The 24,586-nt window shown below is 38.5% G+C and overlaps 1 protein-coding gene across 1 annotated transcript in view; it reads right to left on the bottom strand.

Moving 5' to 3' along the window:
* cpm (carboxypeptidase M) overlaps positions 1 to 13,648 on the bottom strand; it is a 32,360-nt gene extending 18,712 nt beyond the window's left edge. Inside the window, exons 1-3 of the mRNA XM_067582163.1 lie at positions 13,543 to 13,648; positions 9,187 to 9,363; positions 5,835 to 5,932 (exon numbers count right to left, since the gene is read on the bottom strand). Of these exons, the coding sequence (XP_067438264.1) occupies positions 5,835 to 5,932; positions 9,187 to 9,349 (261 nt within the window). The 5' untranslated portion in view covers positions 9,350 to 9,363; positions 13,543 to 13,648. The remainder of the gene's footprint in view (positions 1 to 5,834; positions 5,933 to 9,186; positions 9,364 to 13,542) is intronic.
* Positions 13,649 to 24,586: the final 10,938 nt, after the last annotated feature.

Below are 24,586 nucleotides of genomic sequence, written 5' to 3' on the forward strand. Positions count from 1 at the left end.
AGATGCATGTCTTCAGCAGTGACTACGCACATATCATATAGAGGAGTTTTAAACCTACTATAAATGACAAAAAGCTTTGACTCAATGTGGATTTTTTTGGATGTAGACGTGATTAAACTAAGCAGACCGAGGCTACTTAGTCTTTTGACAGCTGGTGTCTCCACAGACACAATACTAAATAATAAATCTTCTTGCCATAACAGGCACAGTTGATATCAGAGTGACTCCTCTCACATCTCTAACGGGGCCGTTCACACGTTAAAAGTTAAAAATTAAAAGTTACTAGACTCGTCTATTTGAAAGACCTTTGAACAAAATGGAGCACAAGCTGATCGTTAGGGTCTCTGGTTTTGTCTTTAACCCTAAAATGAAGAATGAAGTTTGGAAACAAATCGTTGATGCTGTTGGTTCATTATAAGGCTGCAACTAACGATTATTTTCATTATCAATTAATCCTAAAACCAAGATAGGACCTATAATCCGGACCCAAACATTTAATATCAAACATTTAATATCATAGAAGACAAAATAAACTAAAAAATATTCACATTTAAGAAGCTGTTTTTTCTTTATAAAATGACTCAAATTGATTAAACGATCAAAATAGTTGCAGATTGATTTATTGACTACTCATTGAAGCTCTAGTTACAACACAACACACTCACCGAGCTCCACATTCATGATTCTGCACGTGCGAACGCAGCGTAAGACTTTTGTGGTGTGAAACTTTTATTGTTGTACTTGTAAATGCTTTTCATGCCGTTTATTTGTAACATGGATGTCTCTCCTACAATAACAGACTAAAAAACACGGGCCAACCTTCCCTACTAAATTCAAGCAAGTTTAGACGAGAAGATTACACCAGCGCGGCCGTTGTTTATGTTGCTGTGCATTAGCAGATGTAAGCTAACGTTCAGTGTTGCAATGAGTGAAGGTTGGGCCTCCTCACTTGCATCAACGGCTGAGCTCAGATGTTCTTCAGAAACAGTGACGTTATCAGCAGAGTCTGTGTACCGCATGTTGTACAGGATGGAGGAAACCCAACCCACACACACACACACACACACACACACAACATGTTGAAAGGTGGCGGCTGCATGCTGTCATTCAGTCATCACATCTCATGGGCTGTGTGATTCATGATTTATGGCCACTTCCGTTACCATAATTGCTTGGAATTTGTTGTAGTATGCTCATATAACTTCTTTGCCTCGTCGCTTCAAGTCTGTTTTCTTCCATTTTACACGTGTAACTACAGTCGAGTATATAATACTGTGCCTGAACGCATCCTGTGTAGATACAAAGGAATTCCTGCTGCTCTGCTAACACGCTGCTCACATTACATCTGTAGATACAGTGGTGCTTTAAAGGACAAGTTCACAATTTTTCAAGTGTCTTAAACCAGCAGTCAGGTGTCCATATGAACAGTGAAAGAGGTTTTCCTCGCTGTAATCATTCCTCCTGTTCATACTGGATATTAAAAGATCCTTCAAATGTGCTTTCAATGTAAGTGATGGAGGCAAAAATCCACAGTGTGTCCACACAGTCATTTAAAAGTCTCTGTGAAGCTTATATGAGTCTTCAGCAGTCTGAGTTAGTCATATCAAGTGGATATCTGACACGTTTACAGTCTTTTTAGCATCAAATTCCCTCTTTGTGTTTCCTCGGACAGTGTTTCCCTGTTGAGCTGCAGGTGGAAGTATAGTAACAAAAAGAGGGACTTTGGCACTAAAAAGACTGTAATGTTGAAAGATATCTACTTGATTTGACTCATTTGGACGATGAAGCTTCATATTAGCTTCAGATAAACTTTTAAATACATTTTTACACAGAAGGAGGACTGTGGATTTTGTCCTCCATCACTTCCATTGTAAGGTCATTATGAAGGGATCTTCTAATGGTCAGTATGAACAGGAGGAATGATTACAACAAGAAAAACAGGTTTTAAATATTAATTTGGGCTCCTGACTGTTGTTAGAACACAGACTTCTCCCGTCTCCACACATGCTAATGTATAATGTTTAGCATCTTTAGCTAGTGTGTTAGAAGGCTAATACACTAGCTAATTAGCACTTTTGTACCAAGTTTCACAGCAATCCATCCAACAGTTGTTGAGATATTTCAGTGGTGGACCGACACTGACATCCATAGAGTCATGCTAGCAGATGCAATAATAGCTGAGAAATCTGATATTGGGGTTGATATCTATACAGAGCTATAGATAAAGTGACTCAACAGGCTTCCATGTGAATGTGAGTGTGTTGGAGGAGTTGTTGGTGTCACGTGAACACATTACATAAAGTAAAAACGCTTCAGGCAGAGACTGTTGGACTGTTGGTTAATAAGTGAAAGGAGTGAATGTCGCCTCTGTTAAAATTCAAGTTGGTGTTGTTCAAAGAGTTTAAACCTAGCGTACAGTGGCTTTTTAGAGCTTTTACTCTGAAAATGACACTATGAGAGCGCTGAGAGTGAACCAGAACAGTAAATTTACAGCCGGACAGATAAACAATGAGCTGAAACTCTCTACAAAGCTCCGTAAAGCCGAGAGGAGCTGCAGAGTCACTGTAAGTTCATCACTACGAGCCATGACCAACACATTACACACCGACAGCTCATACAGTGTTACACAAGACACCCGTTGGATCTGACATTGCTCAACATCAGTGATATCAGCGCATCGACACTGAAGCGGCGCTGATTATTTTCCGTCGAAGCGGACCGCATTCCTGTTACTGACTGAACAGCATTCTGTCAAAGAGAGAGAGAGAGAGATGAGTGTTTGCATTTTTGCTCATGGAGAACACCGATGACTGATACATCCTCACTCATCTGGTTTGATTCTTGTATTTTATAATAAAACAAAACTGTAGACGAGAATGTGTGCACCTCACGCCAAAGTACGCTATGTGGCCAGAAGTATGTGGACACTCCCTCCACCAGAGCATCAGTAAAGTCTAATTCTGATGTCAGGAGGGGAGGTTCGACTCGCAGTCAGCGTTCACATTCATCCAAAAGGTGTTGGATGGGGTTGCGGTCAGAGCTCTGTGCAGCTCTGGTCAAGTTCTTCCACACCAAAGTGAGAAAACTACTTTTCCACCAAGGCTACATTCCCGCTGTTATAATGTGTGTGTGTGTGTGTGTGTGTGTGTGTGTGTGTGTGTGTGGACTCAGTGAAAAGGCCTTTTTCTGGAAGTTTCCTCTGAACCGACACACTCCACTGACTCTGTTTGCTGACTGTGTGTGTGTGTGTGTGTGTGTGTGTGTGTGTGTGTGTGTGTGTGTGTGTGTGTGTGTGTGTGTGTGTCTCCAGGCACGACTTGTCTATTTAAGGACATTTTCATTGACTTTCACAGGCATGCAGTGTGATCAGCGGTGTACCGTTGCCACGGTAACCAGATGCTGGTCGGAGGTATCTGAGAGTTTCCTTTCCACAGTTTTTTTGTTGTGCTTTTTCACTGACTCATTCTTTATCTGTGTTATTTTGCCTTATTTTTTTAAACTTTATATTATTAAATTTCAATTTTACTCAGATTTTCAACTCATTTTATGTATTTTATTATATTATCCCAGAACAATACATTTGCACAAAAGTTCCATTATATAAATTCATCATCGCTCTGATCTGATTCTACATTGATAGTTTTAATATTTTCTATCTCATAGAGTTTTATGCTTTTTGAAACTGTTGTTTTTGCAGATGAGTTTCGTCACCGATTTTCCAACAACAGTAAGTTCATTCCTGCTGAATCTGCTGAGTGCAGCAGAGCAGAACTGCTGCTGTTCATGGTCTGAGGTGGCCGGCAGGGGATCGGCCACAGGGAAGATACAAGCTGCTGTCTGAACCTAATGCAGCTCAAAGAGGACATATTCTGCACATTTCCAGCTCTATGTTTATATTTTGGGGCTCTACTGGAATATCTTTGCATGTTTTTCAGTTAAATACTCCTTATTTATCTTCTACTGGTCCTTTATGCAGCCCCTCAGTTCAGCCTCTGTCTGAAACAGGCAGTTTTAGCTCCTGTCTCTTTAAGGCCCCGCCTCCCGATGAGCCCACTCTGCTCTGATTGGTCAGCTTCAGGAAGCTTCATTTCTACATTTCTTTTTCTCGTTCTTTTCTCTAAATGGAAACTTCTCAAATACATCTGTACACATTCAAGCTGAATCTGATCTGAAATATGCGAGCGGACAACGTAAACAACACACAGAAGAACATCATCGACAAAGATGACAGAACGTACGGCCGTTTATAGACAGTAAATAAAAAGCTTAAAGCTGGACTGCAGGACTTTTGTTTTTGTCTCCCCCTTCTGGCAGCGGCTGTGACTACCTGACATGCAGCAGCTCTCATTCGCCCCCTGAATGACCGGCACACACACACAGAGTTCTGGTGAAAACGATGTTTTGACGGTCCAGCAGCCCAACAGGATTTATCCCAGTAAGCCTGGTGGCCAGTACACTACTGACTTCCTGTTTTGGCTCTAAAACGGTGGATAAATTATTTTGAAATGACACGTTTAACTTATCAGAATTTGATCCATTCAGGCTTATAACATTTGGAAAGTCTAGAAGAGACGCACGATTAACGGCCAAACAGCCAGATTCAAGATTTAAAAGCTGCGTATCCTGTGAAACACAGAGATATTTATCTGGCGGTGACGAGCTTAATCAGCATCGTGTGAACTCGTTTGGCTTGAATGTGACAGACTTTCATTTATATGTAAAAGTCTCGCACTGCAAATAAAGTGTGAAGCCTTGACTTCTGTCTTACAGGGAGCATGTTATATATTTACAACTTTGACCACGTTTAACACCAGACGTCTGTATAGTATATAGTCTCCTTTAATGTTTTATCATCACTCCCCAGTCTCCCAGTGCTGCTGAAGAGCTGCAGGCAGTGACACCAAACATCAACTCTACAAACTCTGTATTCATATTAAATGAAGCTTTTATTCACACCTCAACTACGCCGCTTCCGACATTCCTCTAAATAAACCATCTAAATCTGTCCTCCTCTTCCTGTTTCTTCCTGATTCTTCCTCTCCTTCGTAGGGGTCCTGAGGGGGTCCGCTGCGGATTCCCCAGCAACCGGAAGAACTATGCATATCAACTGTTTTCCTTAATAAATCTTCCAAACACATCTTGTTGATGGTGTGGTTCCTTGCTAGTGAATAACAGAGTAACAACACATGAGTCGTCTGACTAAACTCTCAACGCTCTGCTTCATTTTTACTCAGTAGAAACACAAAGATATTACAAAAAAAACCTTATTATTATATCAAGGAAGTTGTCCTGTTGATGGAAACAAAGGATAAAACTACTAAAATAAGATGCAAGTAGTAATAAAGCGGAATTATCCTTTATCACAGTGATGTTTTATTATAATCAATGAGACAATTTGTTCTGTTCTGATACGTTTTAGTCGTCAGTATTTGTGTCTCAACATGCAGACAAATGAAAGCTTTTTAATTATGCAGTGTCTCTTTTTTTAACTGTGTTGCCATAGATACGAGACAAACGTTTGACTTGCACTTAATAAAGTTTGTTTTTCTCTTGTCAGTTGTTTCCACTGAGTTCATAAAACCAGTGATTTGCTTCATAATGTCGTCTAATATTGTCATGTTGACTCAGCATACAGTCAGTTTCCAACGGAGGATTCACACACACACACACACACACACACACACACAGTCTGTGGTCCGAACACAAAAGCGTGTATGAAGTGTGTTTGACTCTGAATGGCTTTTGTTGATCTCTTTAGTCTCTTTTTAGTCCCACTTCCTGTCAACAGGGAGGGGCCCCGCCGTGTGTGTGTGTGTGTGTGTGTGTTCTCTCACCTCGTTTCCGTGCATGTTAGCCACATATTTGAACTCTGGGATGCCGACGGTGTGACGGTGAGGGCTGAGACCCAGAGCCAACACCCACAACTGCTGACCTAAGAGAAAGAGAAAGAGAGAAAAATATTACTCGCTTGTTTCTGAATGTTTTATAGAGGAAGAGGAACTCTGAGGTGGATCCAGTTTAGTTCCAGACTGGACTGACCCCCGTCACTTCTGTGCAGGAGGTGGGGGGGGGGGGGGGGGGGGGGGACGACTTAAATATTATTACGAAGACTAAACACAACACGCCGTCACTATCCAGCCAACAAAATACCGCAAATCACAAATTCTCATTTGTTCCTGCAGAAACATCTACTGACGTCCATCAGAAACGACGTGTTGCTCATTTGTGCTGCAGAGAAAAAATGTTTGTGGTTTTGATTCCAGTCATAACTATGAAAAAACCATGTTTAAAATCATCTTAGACAGACAGGCAGCTGGATCAGAAGGCAAAGATTGAAATCTTTCAAAACCAAACACTGTGTATGATTTTATCTGCTGACTGTCAACAACTCGGTCTGATCAGCTGTGACGCTCAAATCAGGAACTACAGGAGCAGAATTTTAGGTTTTTTTCAATGTTTGCGTCTTTTCACCGGCTTTGTGCACAACAGCACCACGTTTAAAATGTGCTTATTGACATCATCGTTAGTGATGTTTACCTGAGTCCAGTTTGTATTAACGAGTCATGGCGGCAAACATCCGATTTTTGGAAAAACAGGTTGTGACTTTTTGTCTTTTTTGTTCTTCAGCTATAAAATATGCATTGAAGTAGCAGGAAATGACACGTCTCCTTTCTGCTTTTGTACAACATAAAAAATATATAAAAGGATTTTGTAGGAAAATATAAACAGCAGTAACATCAGAATTATAACTGATAGTAACATTAAAGTTTGGTTTACATCATATAAATGTCCGTCTTTGTTTGGATCAGAAAACAGCAGATGGAATATTTTTCCATCCAGAAACATCTTCAAAGACTTTTGAAAAAAGTCATTAAAAGTCATTAAAAGTCATTAAAAGTCATTTGCTTTTATTGTCAGTCACTTAGCAACAGTGTTCTCACAAAATAAACCCCTTCAACATCAGTTATATTGTGCTTCTTATGTTGAAAATACAATGTAAATTCAATTGATGGCTAAAAATGTATTATGTAAAATATGTAAAATATGTAAAATATGTGAAATACGTAAAACGTGTAAAACATGTGTATGTACTGTAGGTGAAAGGTTGATCAGAAAGAACATTTACATGATGAGTTATAAGTGATTTTTAGTTTAGACAATTAAAACACAGCTACTGTAACTATTTTGAATGACATCACTGCAGATGAATGAATGAAGCTCTGTGAGCGTCAGCAAGTCTGTAACACACACACACACACACACGCACACACACACACACACACACACACACACACACACACACACACTCACCCACCCACCCACACACACACACGCACGCACACACACACACACACACACACACACACACACACACACCCTAACCTTAACCACTGACCCAAAAATCAGCCTTTTCTTGATTAGGGACATGACTTTTGTCCTCAATTGGACAAGCTGTCCCCAATTAACTGGTCCTAAGTCTGAAAGTAGCCTATGACAGCCCTCCCATCACCCCCCATCACCCTCCATCACCCCCCATCACCTCCCATCACCCTCCATCACCCTGCAACGCAACGTTGTGCAAAAACTGGGGAGTTGCAGACAGACGAGGTCACACACACTGAAGTTGGATGGAGGCCAGCTGGTGTCCTAGATTAGCTCAGATTAGCTGTGTGTGTGTGTGTGTGTGTGTGTGTGTGTGTGTGTGTGCGTGCGTGCGTGCGTAAGTGCGTGTGTGTGTGTGTGTGTGTGTGAGTGAGTGATTAGCCAGATTAGGCCGTCCCAGATTAGATTAACCTCCGTTTACAGTCCCGTTATACGATCACAGAAACACCACCAGACACTCGGTCAGAGTTACGGTTGCCATGGTGACGGACACTCGAGACTTTATCAGTCAGCAGTCATCCCCTGCGTGTGTGTGTGTGTGTGTGTGTCAAGTGGCAGAATGAAAAACTTTGTGTTGCAAATCATTTAAAAGATAACATATTGTGCACATCTCCAGGTATTTTAATATATTTGCATGATGGTTAAAACTTCTGTTCTGGTCTCGTTCTTTACTCCAAATGGAAACTTCTCTAATACATCTGTACATGTTAGAGCCTGAATCCTATTCAAACATGACAGCGGACAACGTGAAAAACAGAAAAACTTAAGCAACAACCTTATGTGTGCATGTGTGGACGATCTGACGTCATCACCTGGAGGAAGCTGAGGTAAAATCGCAAATAGAAACCCTGGTTTATGATTTGCAGGGAACATTTTGACCAATCAGCAGCTCTCACAGCTTGAGGCTGAAGCATCTTAAAGTGTCACCGACGACCGCTAGATGCTCCAACTGACTCTCATTCAAAAAGCCTCAACTTCTCTCTAGAAATACTGAGTCAAACATTGTTTTCAACCAGTCATTATGGTCTCAATCTGTAAATTCAGGCCCTCTATTTAGTGTGCTGGTGGCCATTTTGGAAATTATTGCTCCGTTAATAAGATTTGAAGACTCATAGTAGCTTTGATGTCTGCTGTGTGTCTATTGTCGCTATATTTCACTAAGTTTAATGTTAATTGATTATGATACCTGTACTGTTAGCACAGTTTAGCTAAAGTAGCTAACATTAGCCCAAATGTGCAGTGGTCGGTGATCCCAGTAAGCTAGCGTTAGCTTGGATCCGAGGTAGCGGGGCGTGTTTCCAGAGCGTGAAAGGCAACACTTGAACTCCTTATTTGGAAGGTTTTGGCTCCAAACTGAAAAGACGACGCCGACTATAAGCTGCAACTCTGGACTTCAAACCGGCTCCGATGCAAAGCAACGGATGACGTAACTCCTCGCTACGTCCGTCTTTATATACAGACTGTGATTTATATGTTACAAGTTTTGGAACTTTGACCATGTTTAACATCGAAGTTTATAACAGTATAAAAATAAGAGAAAACCACAAAAAGCATGATACGTCCCCTTTAAAACAACTAAATCAAAGGGGTCACTGACTGGTTTTAAGATTATGAGAATGACGTGAATCATACGTGATTATTTGATGTGCATGTGTGACGTTTTTATGGATTTAAAAGCAAAAAATACTTAAAATGAAGAACAAAGGAAAAGGGTGTCTGTCTATTTTCATGTAATAAAACCCTGAAAAGTGATTTAAAGAAACAGGAAGTCAGTCAGACACGTGTGTGTGTGTGTGTCGTCACCTCTGACTGACTGGCCCACGCTGTACAGGTGTGTGATGTCGGCGTTGGAGGCGTTGACCTGGAGGAGGTACTGCTCGATCTCACGGTTGTCGTGGTAACGAAACTCCAGCGTCGAGGCGGAGGTGAGGATGAGGAAGGGGAGGATGAGGAGGAGTGATGACATCACGGCTGTACGACCTGTGACGGGCGAAAAACAGAAAGACAGAGAGTTTAAAAACGATGGCGGGAAAAGCAGGAAGAACGTTTAGATGGAACTTTAATGAATGAAAAAAAGAGTAAAGACGGTTGATGAACTGAACTTGTTTCTCTTTTATTCATCGTTGCATTTTCAATAAAACTAGACATCTGAAGACGTCACCTTGATTTTTGGAAGCTTTGACAGACATTTCTCTCCATTCTTTCATTTGACAGACTAAATGACTAATTGATTGTTTGAGAAAATAATCAGCTAGTTGCAGCCGTATTTCTTTTTCTGAAAAGAAAAATAAGAGTGTGAGAGACAAAAAAAAACTTAATTAACAGCTTGATAAAGTCGTTTGTCTGTCGGATGATGTCTGCAAAGTCGTAAAAAAAGCAATTATGTGGATCAGAGGGATGCTGGGAAGAGAAACAGAACTATTCATCTGTACATGTTGAAGGTGACTTTTAAAGTAAACCTGTCAGCGGAAAGAAATCAAAATGTACGCGTGTCTACTTTAAATGTTTTACACTCTAACTGGAGATATGAGTTTTATCATATATGTTTTGTTTAAACAGTAACTGAACCTTTGTGCTCCGCATCAACCCGGACTCGCAGCTGTAGGAGTTTAAACTGCTGCGTAAATCTGTAATTACTGTTATGTGCAGCAGTTTATGGCGTCTGCGGATCTCTTCAGGAATGTTGTCAGTCTGAGTGAGAGGTTCAGTTCAACTGCAGTGACAGTAACCTGTTTGGAAAGTCATCCGAGTCTTTGAAGCCGCGGATCAGTTTTCATATAATAATTCTTTACGATGTTCCCATGAACTCAGCTGGAGCTTCAGGTTTGTTAAATCTATACAGTGAGACGTGTTTTCGTCGCTGTAATCATTCCTCCTGTTCATACCGGCTGTTAAAAGATCCTTCAAATGTGCTTTTAATGGAAGTGATGGAGGCCAATGGAGGAGCTATCCAATGGATGGAGTTAGTATATATACTAGAGCTGCAACAATTAGGCGATTAATCGTTAACTATTTTGATAATCGATGTTTTGAGTCATTTATTAAGAAAAAATATTAAAATTCTGGGGTTCCAGCGTCTTAAATGTGAATATTTTCTGGTTTCTTTAGTCCTCTGTGACAGTAAACTGAATATTTTGGGTTGTACACTAACATTTTAGGTTGCTTCTTGGGCTTTTTTGCAACATTGATCAATGTTTTTCACCGTTTTCTGACATTTTATAGACCAAACAACTGATTGGTTAATCGAGAAAATAATCAACAGATTAACTGATAGTGAAATTAATGGTTAGTTGCAGCTCTAATATATATAAAACAATAAACTATAGAAATATTTTTGAAACAATATAGAAACTAACTGACATGCTGTACAGGAAAGTCCTGTTTGATTAAATGACTCCTGCAGACATTCAGACCTCACAGGAACATTATAGAAACTTTAAAGTGTTGTCTTCATATCTCACTAAACCATACAAACCATATAAGCATTTACACAAATGGTTTATAACATTGTTATGTAGTTGTAAGAAGATATAAGGATATTTTTAAAGTGTTTATTAACTGTCAATAATTATAACTTCTCCTATGAAGACATATTTTATATTTTTACAACTGTGTTTTACTATATTTTCTTTCATTTTCTGTTTATACACCACTTATTGGTGTCAGAGGAGTTGTAGTTGTTGACAAATACACAAATAAATACTTTATATTTCTACTCAACTACATATCAGAGGAACATATTGTAGTTTTTACTCCATTACATTTATCTGACACCTACAGTCACTGATCAATCAATATTTTATCAGTCAAACAATAGATTTAACTGTTAAACAGTGTAAGTTGTTCAAATAAGCTCTGAGAAAGATCTTGTATACAGGACCTTTAGTTAGTTAGTTAGTATAGAACTTTGTAAGATAATTAGGAAAATGATCTTTTGTTTTACCACGTTTGAATAAACAATATAATTCAGGATAATTGACAGTTCATGACAATGAGGAAGGCGGTGACAGAGACAAACTACATCATTTACAATACTTGTATCGTAATTTAAGTAAAGGATTTCTTATTTCTAGCACTTCTTCCACCATTGAAAGCATGTATTATATGTTTATATAAGTATTACCGGAAGCTTACACTTTACAATCATAGGAACATTATAGGGACACTCAGCAGTGGGCAGGAAGTCCTTACAAGTGAGTAAATGAGTAAAAAAGTAGTTTTTTTAAGGGAAGGATAACTTTTCACGTTCTTTTTTAAAACGATACCTTTACTTCTTACTCGAGTATTTTTGGACCAGTAACCTACTTCGCTACATCACAACTAGTCTGTCATCTTTTATGCATTTTTGCTGAATTAACCGTAATGAACTGTCATCCAAGCTGTGCGCCGTGACGCAGGAGAGCTTGACCCTTCTCCCCTGCGGTACAAACACAGATGCGCTCGTGCCAGATATTAATGAGCTGAGCAGATGCAAGAATTGAGAAAATCAGCCAAGTAACTTTTTTTTTCAGTTTAAGGTTCGGTTCAACTAATAATAACTCAAATCCAGTAGCTGCACACTGTGCTACTGGTGGCCGTGCTGGAAACCAGCCTGCAGAGATACTTTCACTTTCTATTAATGGCGCATTCAAAGCGTATTTAGTCTCTGCAGAACAAGTGTAGCTACACACTGTAAGTCAGGTGATCACTGCATTGATTCTGATACATTAACTGAATCCTCTCGTTGCGCAGAGCAGGACTTTCATTTCTCTTGTTCGCGTTGTTTTCTAATTGTTTTATAGTGATATTCATTAACTCATCAGGCTACCAGTTCTTATTTATTCTAGAAAACAGTCCGGTTGGGCTTTACGCGTGACACACAGCTCTATATAAAGACTTATATCTGTTTCATTCATGTGCTGCTCCCGTGTTATTGCCACAATAATGTTGTAAAGATTATGCTCGCAGATGCTTTTTTAGAATTATCATATTGTTTTGGGAGTCTGTGCAAAATGCAGCGACCTTCACATCAAAGCAAGTGGTTTGATCCACGTCAAGATAACAACAGATTACAGGCAACAGTAGCACGCTTGGCAGCTGGAAAGTATTTTAAGGTGATCTTATCGATCCTTTCATGTAGCTACATAAAAATAAGAAGTAAAGCAATTCTATTGAACAGAAACAGCTAAATGAGAGATAATCAACACGCAAAGAAAAGAAATCTAGAAACCTAGAAATAACCATGTTGCACAGCGGCTCTTTCTGTGCTGATGTAACACTTAGTTCTCCAAAAAGACTCGGACTCTAGACCGGAGACTTGATTCAGACTCTAGACCGGAGACTTGACTCGGACTCTAGACCGGAGACTTGACTCGGACTCTAGACCGGAGACTTGACTCAGACTCTAGACCGGAGACTTGACACTTGACTCAGACTCTAGACAGGAGACTTGACACTTGACTCAGACTCTAGACCGGACTTGACTCAGACTCTAGACCGGAGACTTGACACTTGACTCAGACTCTAGACCGGAGACTTGACACTTGACTCAGACTCTAGACAGGAGACTTGACACTTGACTCGGACTCTAGACCGGAGCCTTGAATCGGACTCTAGACCGGACACTTGACTCAGACTCTAGACCGGAGACTTGACTCGGACTCTAGACGGGACACTTGACTCAGACTCTAGACCGGAGACCTGACTCGGACTCTAGACCGGAGACTTGAGACTTGACTCGGACTCTACACCGGAGACTTGACTCAGACTCTAGACCGGAGACCTGACTCGGACTGTAGACCGGAGACTTGAGACTTGACTCGGACTCTACACCGGAGACTTGACTCGGACTGTAGACCGGAGACTTGACCCGGAATCTAGACCGGACACTTGAGACTTGACCTGGACATGCATAAAATGACGTGTGAAGATCTCTGGCCCGCGCCCACACAGTAAACCTGTACTTTGAGTAGTTTATTGACAAAGTATTTTTACACTTTAACTTTAGCAGGTTTGTCAGATGGTAATTTTTCCTTTTACTTGAGTAAAAAATGTCAGTATTCTCTCCTCCACTGGGAACACCAGGCTATAGGAATGTTCCTGCAGCAGCAGAGCGCTGATTGCTGATCGATAATCTGCAACTACCAGACAGTTAGATCATTAGTCAGTCAGAGGTCTTACCTGTCCGCTACCTGCCGGTCTGTGTGTCGCTGCTGATCCGAACAACACCGGCAGAGTCCCGCTGCTGCAGAGAGAGACAGTCTGTGTCTGTCTGTCTGTCGCTTCTTTCAATGAATGTTACCTATTCAAGGACGGGTCTCCCTCTCTGCCCGGGAGGGGCGGAGTTTAGAGAGACGCGTGCGTGTGTGCGTGTGTGTATGTGTGTGTGTGTGTGTGTGTGTGTTGGACGTAAACACACAGTTTCAACAGAATTATGAATGAAACAAAGGGATGATTCATTCAGTGTAACAGGCTCATTTATTCTCTCTTTCACATTTAGTTAGCGAGGAAATTAACTAAGTAGCCTACATTTACTCACGTTCTGTACTTTAATACAGTTTTGAGGTGCTTGTACTTTATTATTTATAAATTGATGCTACTTTATACTTCCACTCCACTACATTTCAGAGGGAAATATTGTACTTTCTACTCCACTACATTTATTTAACAGCTTTAGTTACTTTTCAGATGAAGATTTGACACAATGGATAATATAACAAGCTTTTAAAATACAACACATTGTTAAAGATGAAACCAGTGGTTTCCAACCTTTTTGGCTTTTGACGTCTTACAAAAAGCAGTGTGTAGTCGGGGTCACATTTCACATGTCTATGAGTTGTTAACAGCTCCACCAAATAGTGATTTTTCCCTCTAAACTTCTCACATGCTTTCATTTCAATAAATGTTCAAATGATCCAATATTTCAGCAAAAATCAAAGATTAGAGAAAAAGTTCAAAAACTGAAAACAGATTTGTGTATCAGAACTTTGTTTTTTCTTCTTTCCTCTCCCATTAATCATCTCACCACCCCTCAGATTTATCTGCTGACCCTTTGGAGGGGCCCGACCCCTAGGTTGGGAACCACTGGACTAAACTAGCTAACTGTATATAAAGTAGTGTAAACTAGCTCCACCTCCAGCAGCTACAACAGTAACATGCTGCTCTAACACTGATGCTTCACTATTAATAATCTAATGATGTCATATATAATAATATATCAGTCAGAGGGACCAAACCACTACTTTTACTTCAATACTTTAACTACATCAAGCTCATAATACTTATGTACTTTTACTGCAATACTTTAACTACATCAAGCTCATAATACTTATGTACTTTTACTGCAATAGGATTTTTCATGCAAGACTTTTACTTGTAATGGAGTATTTTTAGTAGTAATGTAACACTGCTCATATGGACACTTTACTCAGGTGTCCATATGAACAGTGAAAGAGGTTTTCCTCACTGTAATCATTCCTCCTGTTCATACTGGATATTAAAAGATCCTTCAAATGTGCTTTCAATGGACGTGATGGAGGCCAAAATCCACAGTGTGTCCACACAGTCATTTAAAAGTTGATGTGAAGCTTATATGAGGCTTCAGCAGTCTGAGTTAGTCATATCAAGTGGATATCTGACACATTTACAGTCTTTTTAACATCAAGTTCCCTCTTTGTGTTTCCCTGTTGAGCTGTGGTGGAAGTATAGTAACAAAAAGAGGAACTTTGGCACTAAAAAGACTGTAACGTTGAAAGATATCTACTTGATTTGACTCATTTGGACGCTGAAGCTTCATATTAGCTTCAGATAAACTTTTAAATACATTTTTGCACAGAAGGAGGACTGTGGATTTTGTCCTTCATCACTTCCATTGTAAGGTCATTATGAAGGGATCTTCTAATGATCAGTATGAACAGGAGGAATGATTACAGCAAGAAAAACAGGTTTCATGTTCATTTGGGATTGTGACTGTTGTTTTAAGACTCTCTTGAAAAACTGTGAACCCGTCCTTTAATTCCAGTTAATAGTTTATATGGAATTTGAAAAATTCTACTTTGGCGCCCTCAGTGGTAAAAAGACACAAATGCACCAGTTTGTACTGGGAATGTCTCATTTTTCATCAAATAAAAACATATTCCAACAGAATAAATAAAAACATGACATCAACAACCAAAAAATATCTACATTCAGCAGCTTTTCATGGTTTCTCTTCCCAGGAGAAAACCAACCAAATAAAATATAAAAATGTTACGTTTACATTGAAAGCAATAAGAATTTTTAGGTATTTTTACAGAAAGACAGATAGATAGATCATCACAAAATCACAATATACAAAAACAATGAAATAGGTAAAAGAAACAAATACAAATTAAAGGCTAAATTATGTACAAAAACTAAGTAGACTAACTCAAATATATTATATATATTATTGTGCTTATTTATTACATTATATTTATGAGATTAAGGTCACCTTTTTAACCTGAGACTGTTGCCTTTATTTAATGATTTGTACATTTTTGTGGCGTTCAGTTTTTTGTATGTATGTACTTTTGCCAGCAGCGTAATGTTTTTATTAACAATACATACATTTACAACTTGTTATGTAACTCATCTCAATTCATGTAACCTAAACTTGTTACGTTTGTATGTACAGTATATATACATATAATGACTTTATATCCCTCAACAATCCTTATTTTAAATTGTAAAATGAATCTTTGGAAAATGTATAAACTTTAAGATTTATATTTGTAAAAAAAAGGTAAATTTTTCACCATTGTAGACATGATCTGAACCCTCTCAACCTCTAAACATAAAAAACATAAATATACATTAAATTCTTCTCATTTTGACAGACAGTTTATTTCTGTTTATAGATAATCTAGCACCAGGAACACAGAGTCTGACTCTCTGACACCAGAAACCAGCCGTTTTGTGGTAATTTGGCGCCATCAGCTGTCTGGATCTCTAAACTACAACATGACATGTTTGATCACAATCCAACTGAGACTGAAAATAACACAAAACCTTTATTTAAAAGCTACAAAGACTGACATACAATCAAATAGGTGTTGACAGCGGCGCTATCAGTACAATATAATCATCTGTGGAAGGTTTTTAAATATGGAAGGGGGGTGACAGGTCCATCATTAACTAGATAACACTTGTTTACGCCTCGGGCTGAAATTCAGATGTTAGAGCAGCAGACTAGAGAGCAACAGACATGTATTTCTACTTATGTAGGATCAGACAGATAGAGGAGTAAATTAGTAGCTAGTTGGGAGAATAACAACTCTGTCTCATTGAGCTCTGTATGAAATATTACAGCTGCATTATTAAGCTACGTTTCTTTATCATAAAAGCCCACGAAATTTATTCCATGTGACGACTATAAATAATATTTGTACCAACTAGAATTGAAACTATCAGCTGATGAATCCATTAGTTGATTGACAGAAAATTAAACAACGATTGTGATAATTAATTCATTGTTTTAAGTCATTTTAAAGCAAAAATGCAGAAAGAAAATACAGATTACACCTCCTCAAATAATACAGAGAAGATATTTCTGTTATTAAACTTAATATATTTGAGTTTTGGGACTCAAAATGTGTCATTTTGGGCTTTTTATGGAGCAAACAATTAATCAAGGAAATTATTGACTGATTAAAATAGTTGTTAATTGTAGATTTAGTTGCTTTTGTTCATGTAAACTACATCATATGTTTCTGTTAAAGCTGAATCAAGGAGTTCTGGAGAAGATCATAAGGAAAAGATGAAAGATTTTTATTATTTCTTTATGTTACAACCCTTGTTTAGCTCTTTATCACTGGCTTACATGATAGACGGAAGATGGTCTGATTAATACAGAACTTTATATGCAACTTATAAATCAAATATAAACAGATTTACATTCATTTCGACAGCAGAGCAATCTGGAGGAAATTATGTTTGACTCAGAAACAGACAGTAAATTAAAAGGTTAAGTGAAAGAAATCATCAGTTTTCTACAATAATACATTACTGGAACCAAGATTTGCGGAGAACTGATATCGATCCAAGATGGAGGGAATGTTGGCAGTTAACCAGAGATATTACGGTCAGTGAAAATTTGCATTTACTTCAGTAGTCAATAGTTAATTTAAAAGTCTATTGTACAAGAGATGAAGTCCATAAATATGATAATAACATATCAGGGAACTGTAATATGAAATATGGATTCACTGGTACTGATGCTTTTTGAGATTGTTGCAAAATTTTGAGATATATTACAGGACACAGTGAGGTTTCTGTGGATTATTCTTTTTTTCATCCGTTGTATTCAAGAAACAAACATTAGAGTCAAATCTACCTGCACTATTACACTGGAAAAAAAAGAAATGTTATTATTTGATATTATTTAAAATGGACAGGACAACAGTGATTGAAAAGAGCAACGAGTACATAAAAATATGAACTTGAGGTTTTTTCTTTTTGTTTTTTTTGGGGCCCTGAATGAATAGTTGATGGTTTACTTGGGTTGGTGTAAACTTGATAGGGATGTGCAGAGGGCTTGGGTATTTGTATTTGTATCTGTATTTGTTGATACAGCAAAAATTATTTGTATTTGTATTCTAATAAAAGTGGAAAGAGGCTTAAAAATCCTGTTTTTGGTTTTGTTTTTATTATGCTTTTAATTTTAGAAAATTAAAGAGTCACAATAAGTTTTTATGAATAAACTACCTTACGATGGAGGTCCTCATATTGGGTCTCAAAACTGGAGTCTCCCAGATTAATGACGACTACTGAGCTAAAACTTTACTCTTTGCCTCGGTGCAGACAGACCTCTACCTATTTATACACCCATAACACAGAGACAGTACAGCGTGTAATGTGTAGGGAAGAACTTCAAAGGTGATTATTGCTTTGCACTTTTCATTTATTGCCTATTTTTACAACCTAACTTTGTGGAAAGGAGAAGGGGAACAACAGATTATGGAGAGTCCCTTGGGAGCACTTTGCTTGTGTCAGTAACTCAGCTTTATCTCTGAGGAACACCCCCAACTCCAGGAGTGATGTCCGAATTAGGAAATGTGCATCATGTAGCAGGTGGATGTGACTCCCCCTCATTGAGACCTGCTGATAGACGTAACAGCGGAGCAGAGGAGAGAGACTGAGATAGCGATGTAACCGCTGGTATTTGACATGTTTTTTTCTTCTTCTCGAAAACAAATAATTTTTAAAATATTTATATGAAACAAATATTTGTAAAACCCCCACTATTTGTGCTTCGCCGAATAACGTATTTGTATTTGGGCACATCCCTAATACTTGATAGAGATGACCTGTATTCAAAGACCTATTTATGACACATGTTTATGGTCAGTTTTACGTATTTCTTTTACGTTGAACAGAAACGGAGGAGCTGATCAATTACAGCTGGGGAAAAAAAAAAATCACCTTGTAAATCCACAGAAAACATTTTACTGGCTGTTTGTTTTGAGAATTTGAAAGTGGCACAAAGTCTCAGTTTGACGTCTGTTGGTGCACATGTTGTATCATCTGTACAGAACGGAGCACGGTCAGCGTTACTATAGTGGAAACCTGTTGGGATATTACAGTAAGTGTCTTTTTCTTCTGTCTCAGTTGTATAAAAGTTATAAAGAATGAAAGAAAGAAAGAAATGAAAGATTCTGACGTTACCTTCACTCAGTGCCAGGTGTAGATTTTAGCTTTTTTTCAGCTTATGCTTGCATTAAAGTGATCCGACAGCAGCCAAAGTGTTTTTAATCCTCTGCCTTGTACGGTGAGGTAATAATCGTCAGAGTAATTGTGGCTCAGGGCCCGGCGCTGGCTGATTGACAGCTCATTTAAACAGACACGGTGAAGGAGATGAGAGGAGAGGTTCAGAAACAGGAAGTTAATGAAGCTGGAGGGATGAGCGACAGGTACAACATCACTGATGCACTCATCTCCCTCTCTCTGTGTAATTGAATCCTCGTTTAGTGGAACACGGTGATGCTGATTCAACCGTTTTCTCTCAAACCGGAGAGTGCAAGAGAAAAAGTTTCAATTCACCTGAAGAGTCTCTTTAAACTTTAAATTCGCCGGAACAGATAAGAGACAGATACCAGTGGAATATAATGGGTTTAAGGAGGTTGCAGGAGTCCTTGAGGAGGGTTGTTGGCACTGATTCCCATCAGCTTTAGCAGTAAGGTTCCTAATTAGCAGCAACTAGTTTGGTAAACATTACCTGCTAAACATCAGCATGTCATTGCGAGCGTATTAGCATGCTGATGTTAGCATTTAGCTCAAAACGCCGCCTGCGTACAGCCTCACAGAGCCTCCGGCGTGTCTGTACACTCATAAATAAAGATGATTGTCCGACCCGATGAGTGATGAATCTCTGAAGCCACACAGACAGATAAACACCTGTTATTATGATGGATGTGTGTTTGTGTAGCTCGCTTGTTTAGCTGAAATTTATGCACCGAGTCAAACTTGTGAAACGAAAAAAAACATGCTTTACTGGATTAATTAAACAAATGAAAGAAGTAAACGCTTAGTAGCTAAAGAAGAAGTGCTCGCAAAGGGAACCGAGATGAATGAAAACAAAGAAAGAAGTACCAAGGATACTGACAGCCAATTTAATTAAAAAATTGATTCACTGTCACGCTTTCAGTTACTAACACACACACACACATAGAGATGGAGGACAGGTGTGAGTGCTGTCTGTTCTCTCTGCACCCAAGAGATTCAATTTAAACCACATTACAAACACACACGCACACACGGTGAACTTTGACCTCCTCCGAATGAGTTTTTTGTCAGAGAGACGGGGAAAAGCAGCTTGCTGTGATGTTTCTCTTGATCATCTAAATTCAACTGGCTCAGACCTGGAAGCTGCTGCTGCTGTAACTGTAATACATCTAAAAGCAAAAAAACTCAACCAACAGGCGCCATCTGAACCCTAAATTGCTCCATTTCAGTCATTAAGTTCGGTGCATCGTTAGTCTGTGTGCGTGCAGGGAGGCTGTGACGTTTCTGGGCATCAAACTTTTGTTAAAAGCAATTAAGAAAAGTGAGTTTTCTGTTAGACAGTAAGGTTAGCTTTCAGTTTTCGGTTAGAGGAACAGAAGGACCAGAGACCACAAGCAGCACAGTGATACTCTGTATGTCTTCTATCTGTACTAGTTAATAAAAAGATGCTTATGATATAAACTAACAGGTGTTTACTGTGTTTAGGGCTCCAGTGAAGAGAGACAGTAGTTATAACCTGAAAATGGGTTGAGATGTTTTCTAAAATACATATCTGATGCATTAGTCAAGTTTGCACCCAGATGTCGCACCAATTTTAAACTGAATTTCCAGAAAATGAATAATGCACTTTTTCATCCATTGCTGTTATGCAAATATTAGGAGTTAAGTGCAGCAAGATAAGAAACGGATGGTGCAATTAGACCGTTAAAGGCCCCTTTACTCTGTGCGATTCAGGGCTGTCTGAGACAAAATTTGAAAATTGTGAGAGAAACGTGGAAAAAAATCTTTCGTCATCGATCTAAAACGGCGTCCTGGATCTCACTGTGAGACCACTCTGCCAACACACGACAGCCTGAGGTCAAATTCTGACATTTATCATGAAAAAATGTGACTGCTGTCTACAAACCAACCAATCAGAATAAAACATGAAATGACACAGAACTGGCCAGCGGGACGTTTCGTAAGTGCAGTTTTTTGATTAAACTTTAGGGTGGAAAATCACACTTGTTCTCTTTAAAAATGAAAAAAAGAGGTTTTGCTGCATTCTCTGCTTTAATTTACTTTCCCTAATTATACATGGTAGCTCTATGATTCAACACGTATTCATCACACAATCTGACAGCCTCAGAGTGATATCGTACAGAGGTTGCAGCAAGATGATGTAATTAAAGGAGCGCTGGTCAAACTTCAAATTATAGAAAACATAATGGAAAAATAACATTAATCTTTGTTTTCATGTATTATCCACAAATACATGATGTCTGTGTCTCTCCAGTGGAGCAGAAGTATGTGTGAAGATGAAGTCACATGCTTCATTTCATGTCAAGCTAAGACTCATTTTGTTGTTTTGGCAAATAATTTACAGTATTAATTTTAATTAAATAGAGCTGATTTGTGCATCGTGTGTGTGTTCATGAGATAAATACAAATGGAGACTGCACTTGATGTTGATACTCTTATATTCACAGAACTATTTATTACTCAAAAATGATTATTATTAATTACAACTAATGCCATTAGATTAATATAATGAATTACTTAATAATCATTTATGATTTGCTAATGGATTATAAATGGATAATTACTGATCAGTACAATACGTTTCACTTCATTTCTTCTGTATATTGGATAATACAACAAGTAAAAGTACTGTTGTTGAAGAAAATCACTTAAGTCCTTGTTTAAAGTTTGCTGTGGTGGTTTAATAGCGTTCTGGAAATGTGGTGAACTGATCTGATACAGTCGACTGACCCAGAGCAGAACGGATGGAAACACTTTATACCGTCAGATCAAACAATTGGTAACCAAAAGGTAGGGAGGCATACAGGAGGGGGGGCGGGGGGGGGGACTCTCAGGTAAGGCAAGTTTATTTGTATAGCACATTTCAACAACAAGAGAATTCAAAGTGCTTTACATAGAGCATAAAAGGCATTAAAACAGAATATAAAAGCAACACAAGTAAAAAACAATTAAAAAGTGTTAAATTTGGAAATAAAAAGAAGCTAAAAAGGGAATAAGACAGATCAAACAAGAGAATAAAAGTAACGTGTAATGTGGTTCAATGAAAGGCGGCAAACAGATTTAAAAGAACTGAGAGTCGCAGCAGATCTACAGTTTTCTGGGAGTTTGTTCCAGATATGTGAAGCATAAAAACTGAACACTGCTTCACCGTGTTTAGTTTTTACGCTGGAGACAGAAAGCAGACCTGATCCCAGACCACCTGAGAGGTCTAGATGGTTCATAACGTAGCAGCAGATCAGAGATGTATTTGTAGCGCTTTATAAACCAACAGCAATATCTTAAAGTCAATTCTTTGACAGACAGGAAGTCAGTGTAAAGATCTGAGAGCTGGAGTGATATGATCTACCTGGGTGGAATCAAGGGGGGCTAAAACAGGGTGGGGCGCTGCATTCAGACAGGATCAGAAAGGTCAAATCAGCAGGGGTCAAAGGCAGGAAAGACACACAGTTGGCATCTTGTTGATCAAGGAGTTGCTCATTTCACATCACTTGATTATCAAGTCTCTACCCAAATGTGTATTTTCTTCTTCACTGTAAATATTATATAAAATTTCACGCACACAAGCTGTATTAAAGCATGCAGCTGTGTCAGAGACGTATCAAATAAAAGATTCACAGAGATATTTGGTTGAGGAAGGGGACCCATCGCGTCCTGCTCAGTTGAAATTTACAAACCGCAACTAACAAGTTAAACAGCTACTCAGTGGAGTTTCAGTCAGTTTTTCTCACTAAACTGTTTTAGGGTTTCAGGTTCCAACAAAAGTTTGATCAAATAAAAGATGCTGAAGTTGAAAAAGATAAGGGAGCATTTCTGTGGCGTGTTTGTCATGCACAGACATATTTTATTTATTTTTATGCTCAGGTTATTTTGCTAAGCAAGTAAAATGAGCATAAAGACAGACGGAGAGAGAGAGAGAGAGAGAGAGAGAGAGAGAGAGAGAGACACCTTGGAAGTCAGACAGAAGGAACAAGAGAACAGCGACAGCGACATGTTGAGAGAGAGAGAGAGAGAGAGAGAGAGAGAGACCTCCACAGAAAGTTAATCTGTTTGAGATAAGACTCTCTAAATCTTTGAGCAGCGAAGGAAACCTGAAATCCAGACCATCATATTTCCATAATCTGCCTCAAATCCAAACCAAAAAACCCTGACACGCTCATCTCCATTCCCATCATGCACCTGGCCTCTGACACATTACCATAATCCACCCCAGCCTGTTACAGACTTTCAGCCGTAGTTTTGTACGGACCCACGCTGAGTATGTGATATTATTCAGTAGCAGTTGAGAATTTAACAGCAAAGACGAGCCCACCTGTTTGTATGAAATACTTCTTCATCTATAAAACTGAGCCGACGACACCAACGCTTAAAGATCCCCCCAAGAAATGTTTTAAGATGCATATAAAATGATCTGCTTTGAATAATAATTTGTGTCTTATGTGTTAAAAAAAGTTCAGTTATAATGTTAAAACCCTTAAAATAACATCTACTTCTCCCTCATTAAAAATTCCAGAAACTATGAATAATGTAATAATGTAAATATTGTTCATTTCAACAAACAAATGAAAAAAAAACAAACTGTTGGACACCAGATGTCTCCTCCTTCACTGTAAAGTTCATCCTCAGTGTTTGTGCGATGGAGGCTTCAAGTTTCTACATCACACCTGTGTAAATTGAACACTGGAGATTAAAAAAGATTAAAAAAGATTAAAACGTCTACTAGAGACCAATCAGCTGTGTGACCATTGAGTCTAAACTCCGTCTGTGGTCTTGATTTAAATTTGACAAGTTCTAATTGACACTGTGGGTGTCTGTGATGTGCTGTGTGCAGTTTTGTATTCTGTATTTTGTATGGTGTGTTCTGTGTGTGTTTTTTTGTTTGTTTGTTGTTTTTTTTTGCTTTGTACTGTTTGTTGTTGTGCTGTTGTATGTTTTTTTTTGTTGGGGACGACAGATGCAAACTAGCTTCAAGCTAACTCTGGTGCAGTGCATCTTCAATGTTTCAAACTGCACACTGTCCCAGTCAATAAATCAATATATATATATATATATATATAAAACTAGTTGTGATGTCACAAATCCTGCTTGGAGGTACATGTGTTAAACTGAAACTCTCAGCAGATGAAGGTGAAAACAAACTCAAAAATCCAACTGAAGGAACAAGAAGAAAAACACATTTTATTATTATTTGTGTTTGTTTGTTTGTTTGTTTGTTTGTGTGTGTGTGTGTGGGTGTGTGTGTGTGCTTGATTTGATGATCATTTTTAATTGTTGTGTTTCTGTATTTTCACAACTTTGCTTTAAAACCATTTTATCATGCTAATAAATTGCTTTCATGCTGACGTTAAGCACTTTGAAGTAATAAAATCAAATGAAAACAAACAGTTCCAACAATTCAAACACTTTAGTCATAATAACAGGTATGTAGGACCCAAAACTCCCATAAAGTGAATAAAAGTGGCTTTCA

This window comes from Thunnus thynnus, chromosome 23 (assembly GCF_963924715.1).
Source record: "Thunnus thynnus chromosome 23, fThuThy2.1, whole genome shotgun sequence".
Taxonomy (NCBI): domain Eukaryota; kingdom Metazoa; phylum Chordata; class Actinopteri; order Scombriformes; family Scombridae; genus Thunnus; species Thunnus thynnus.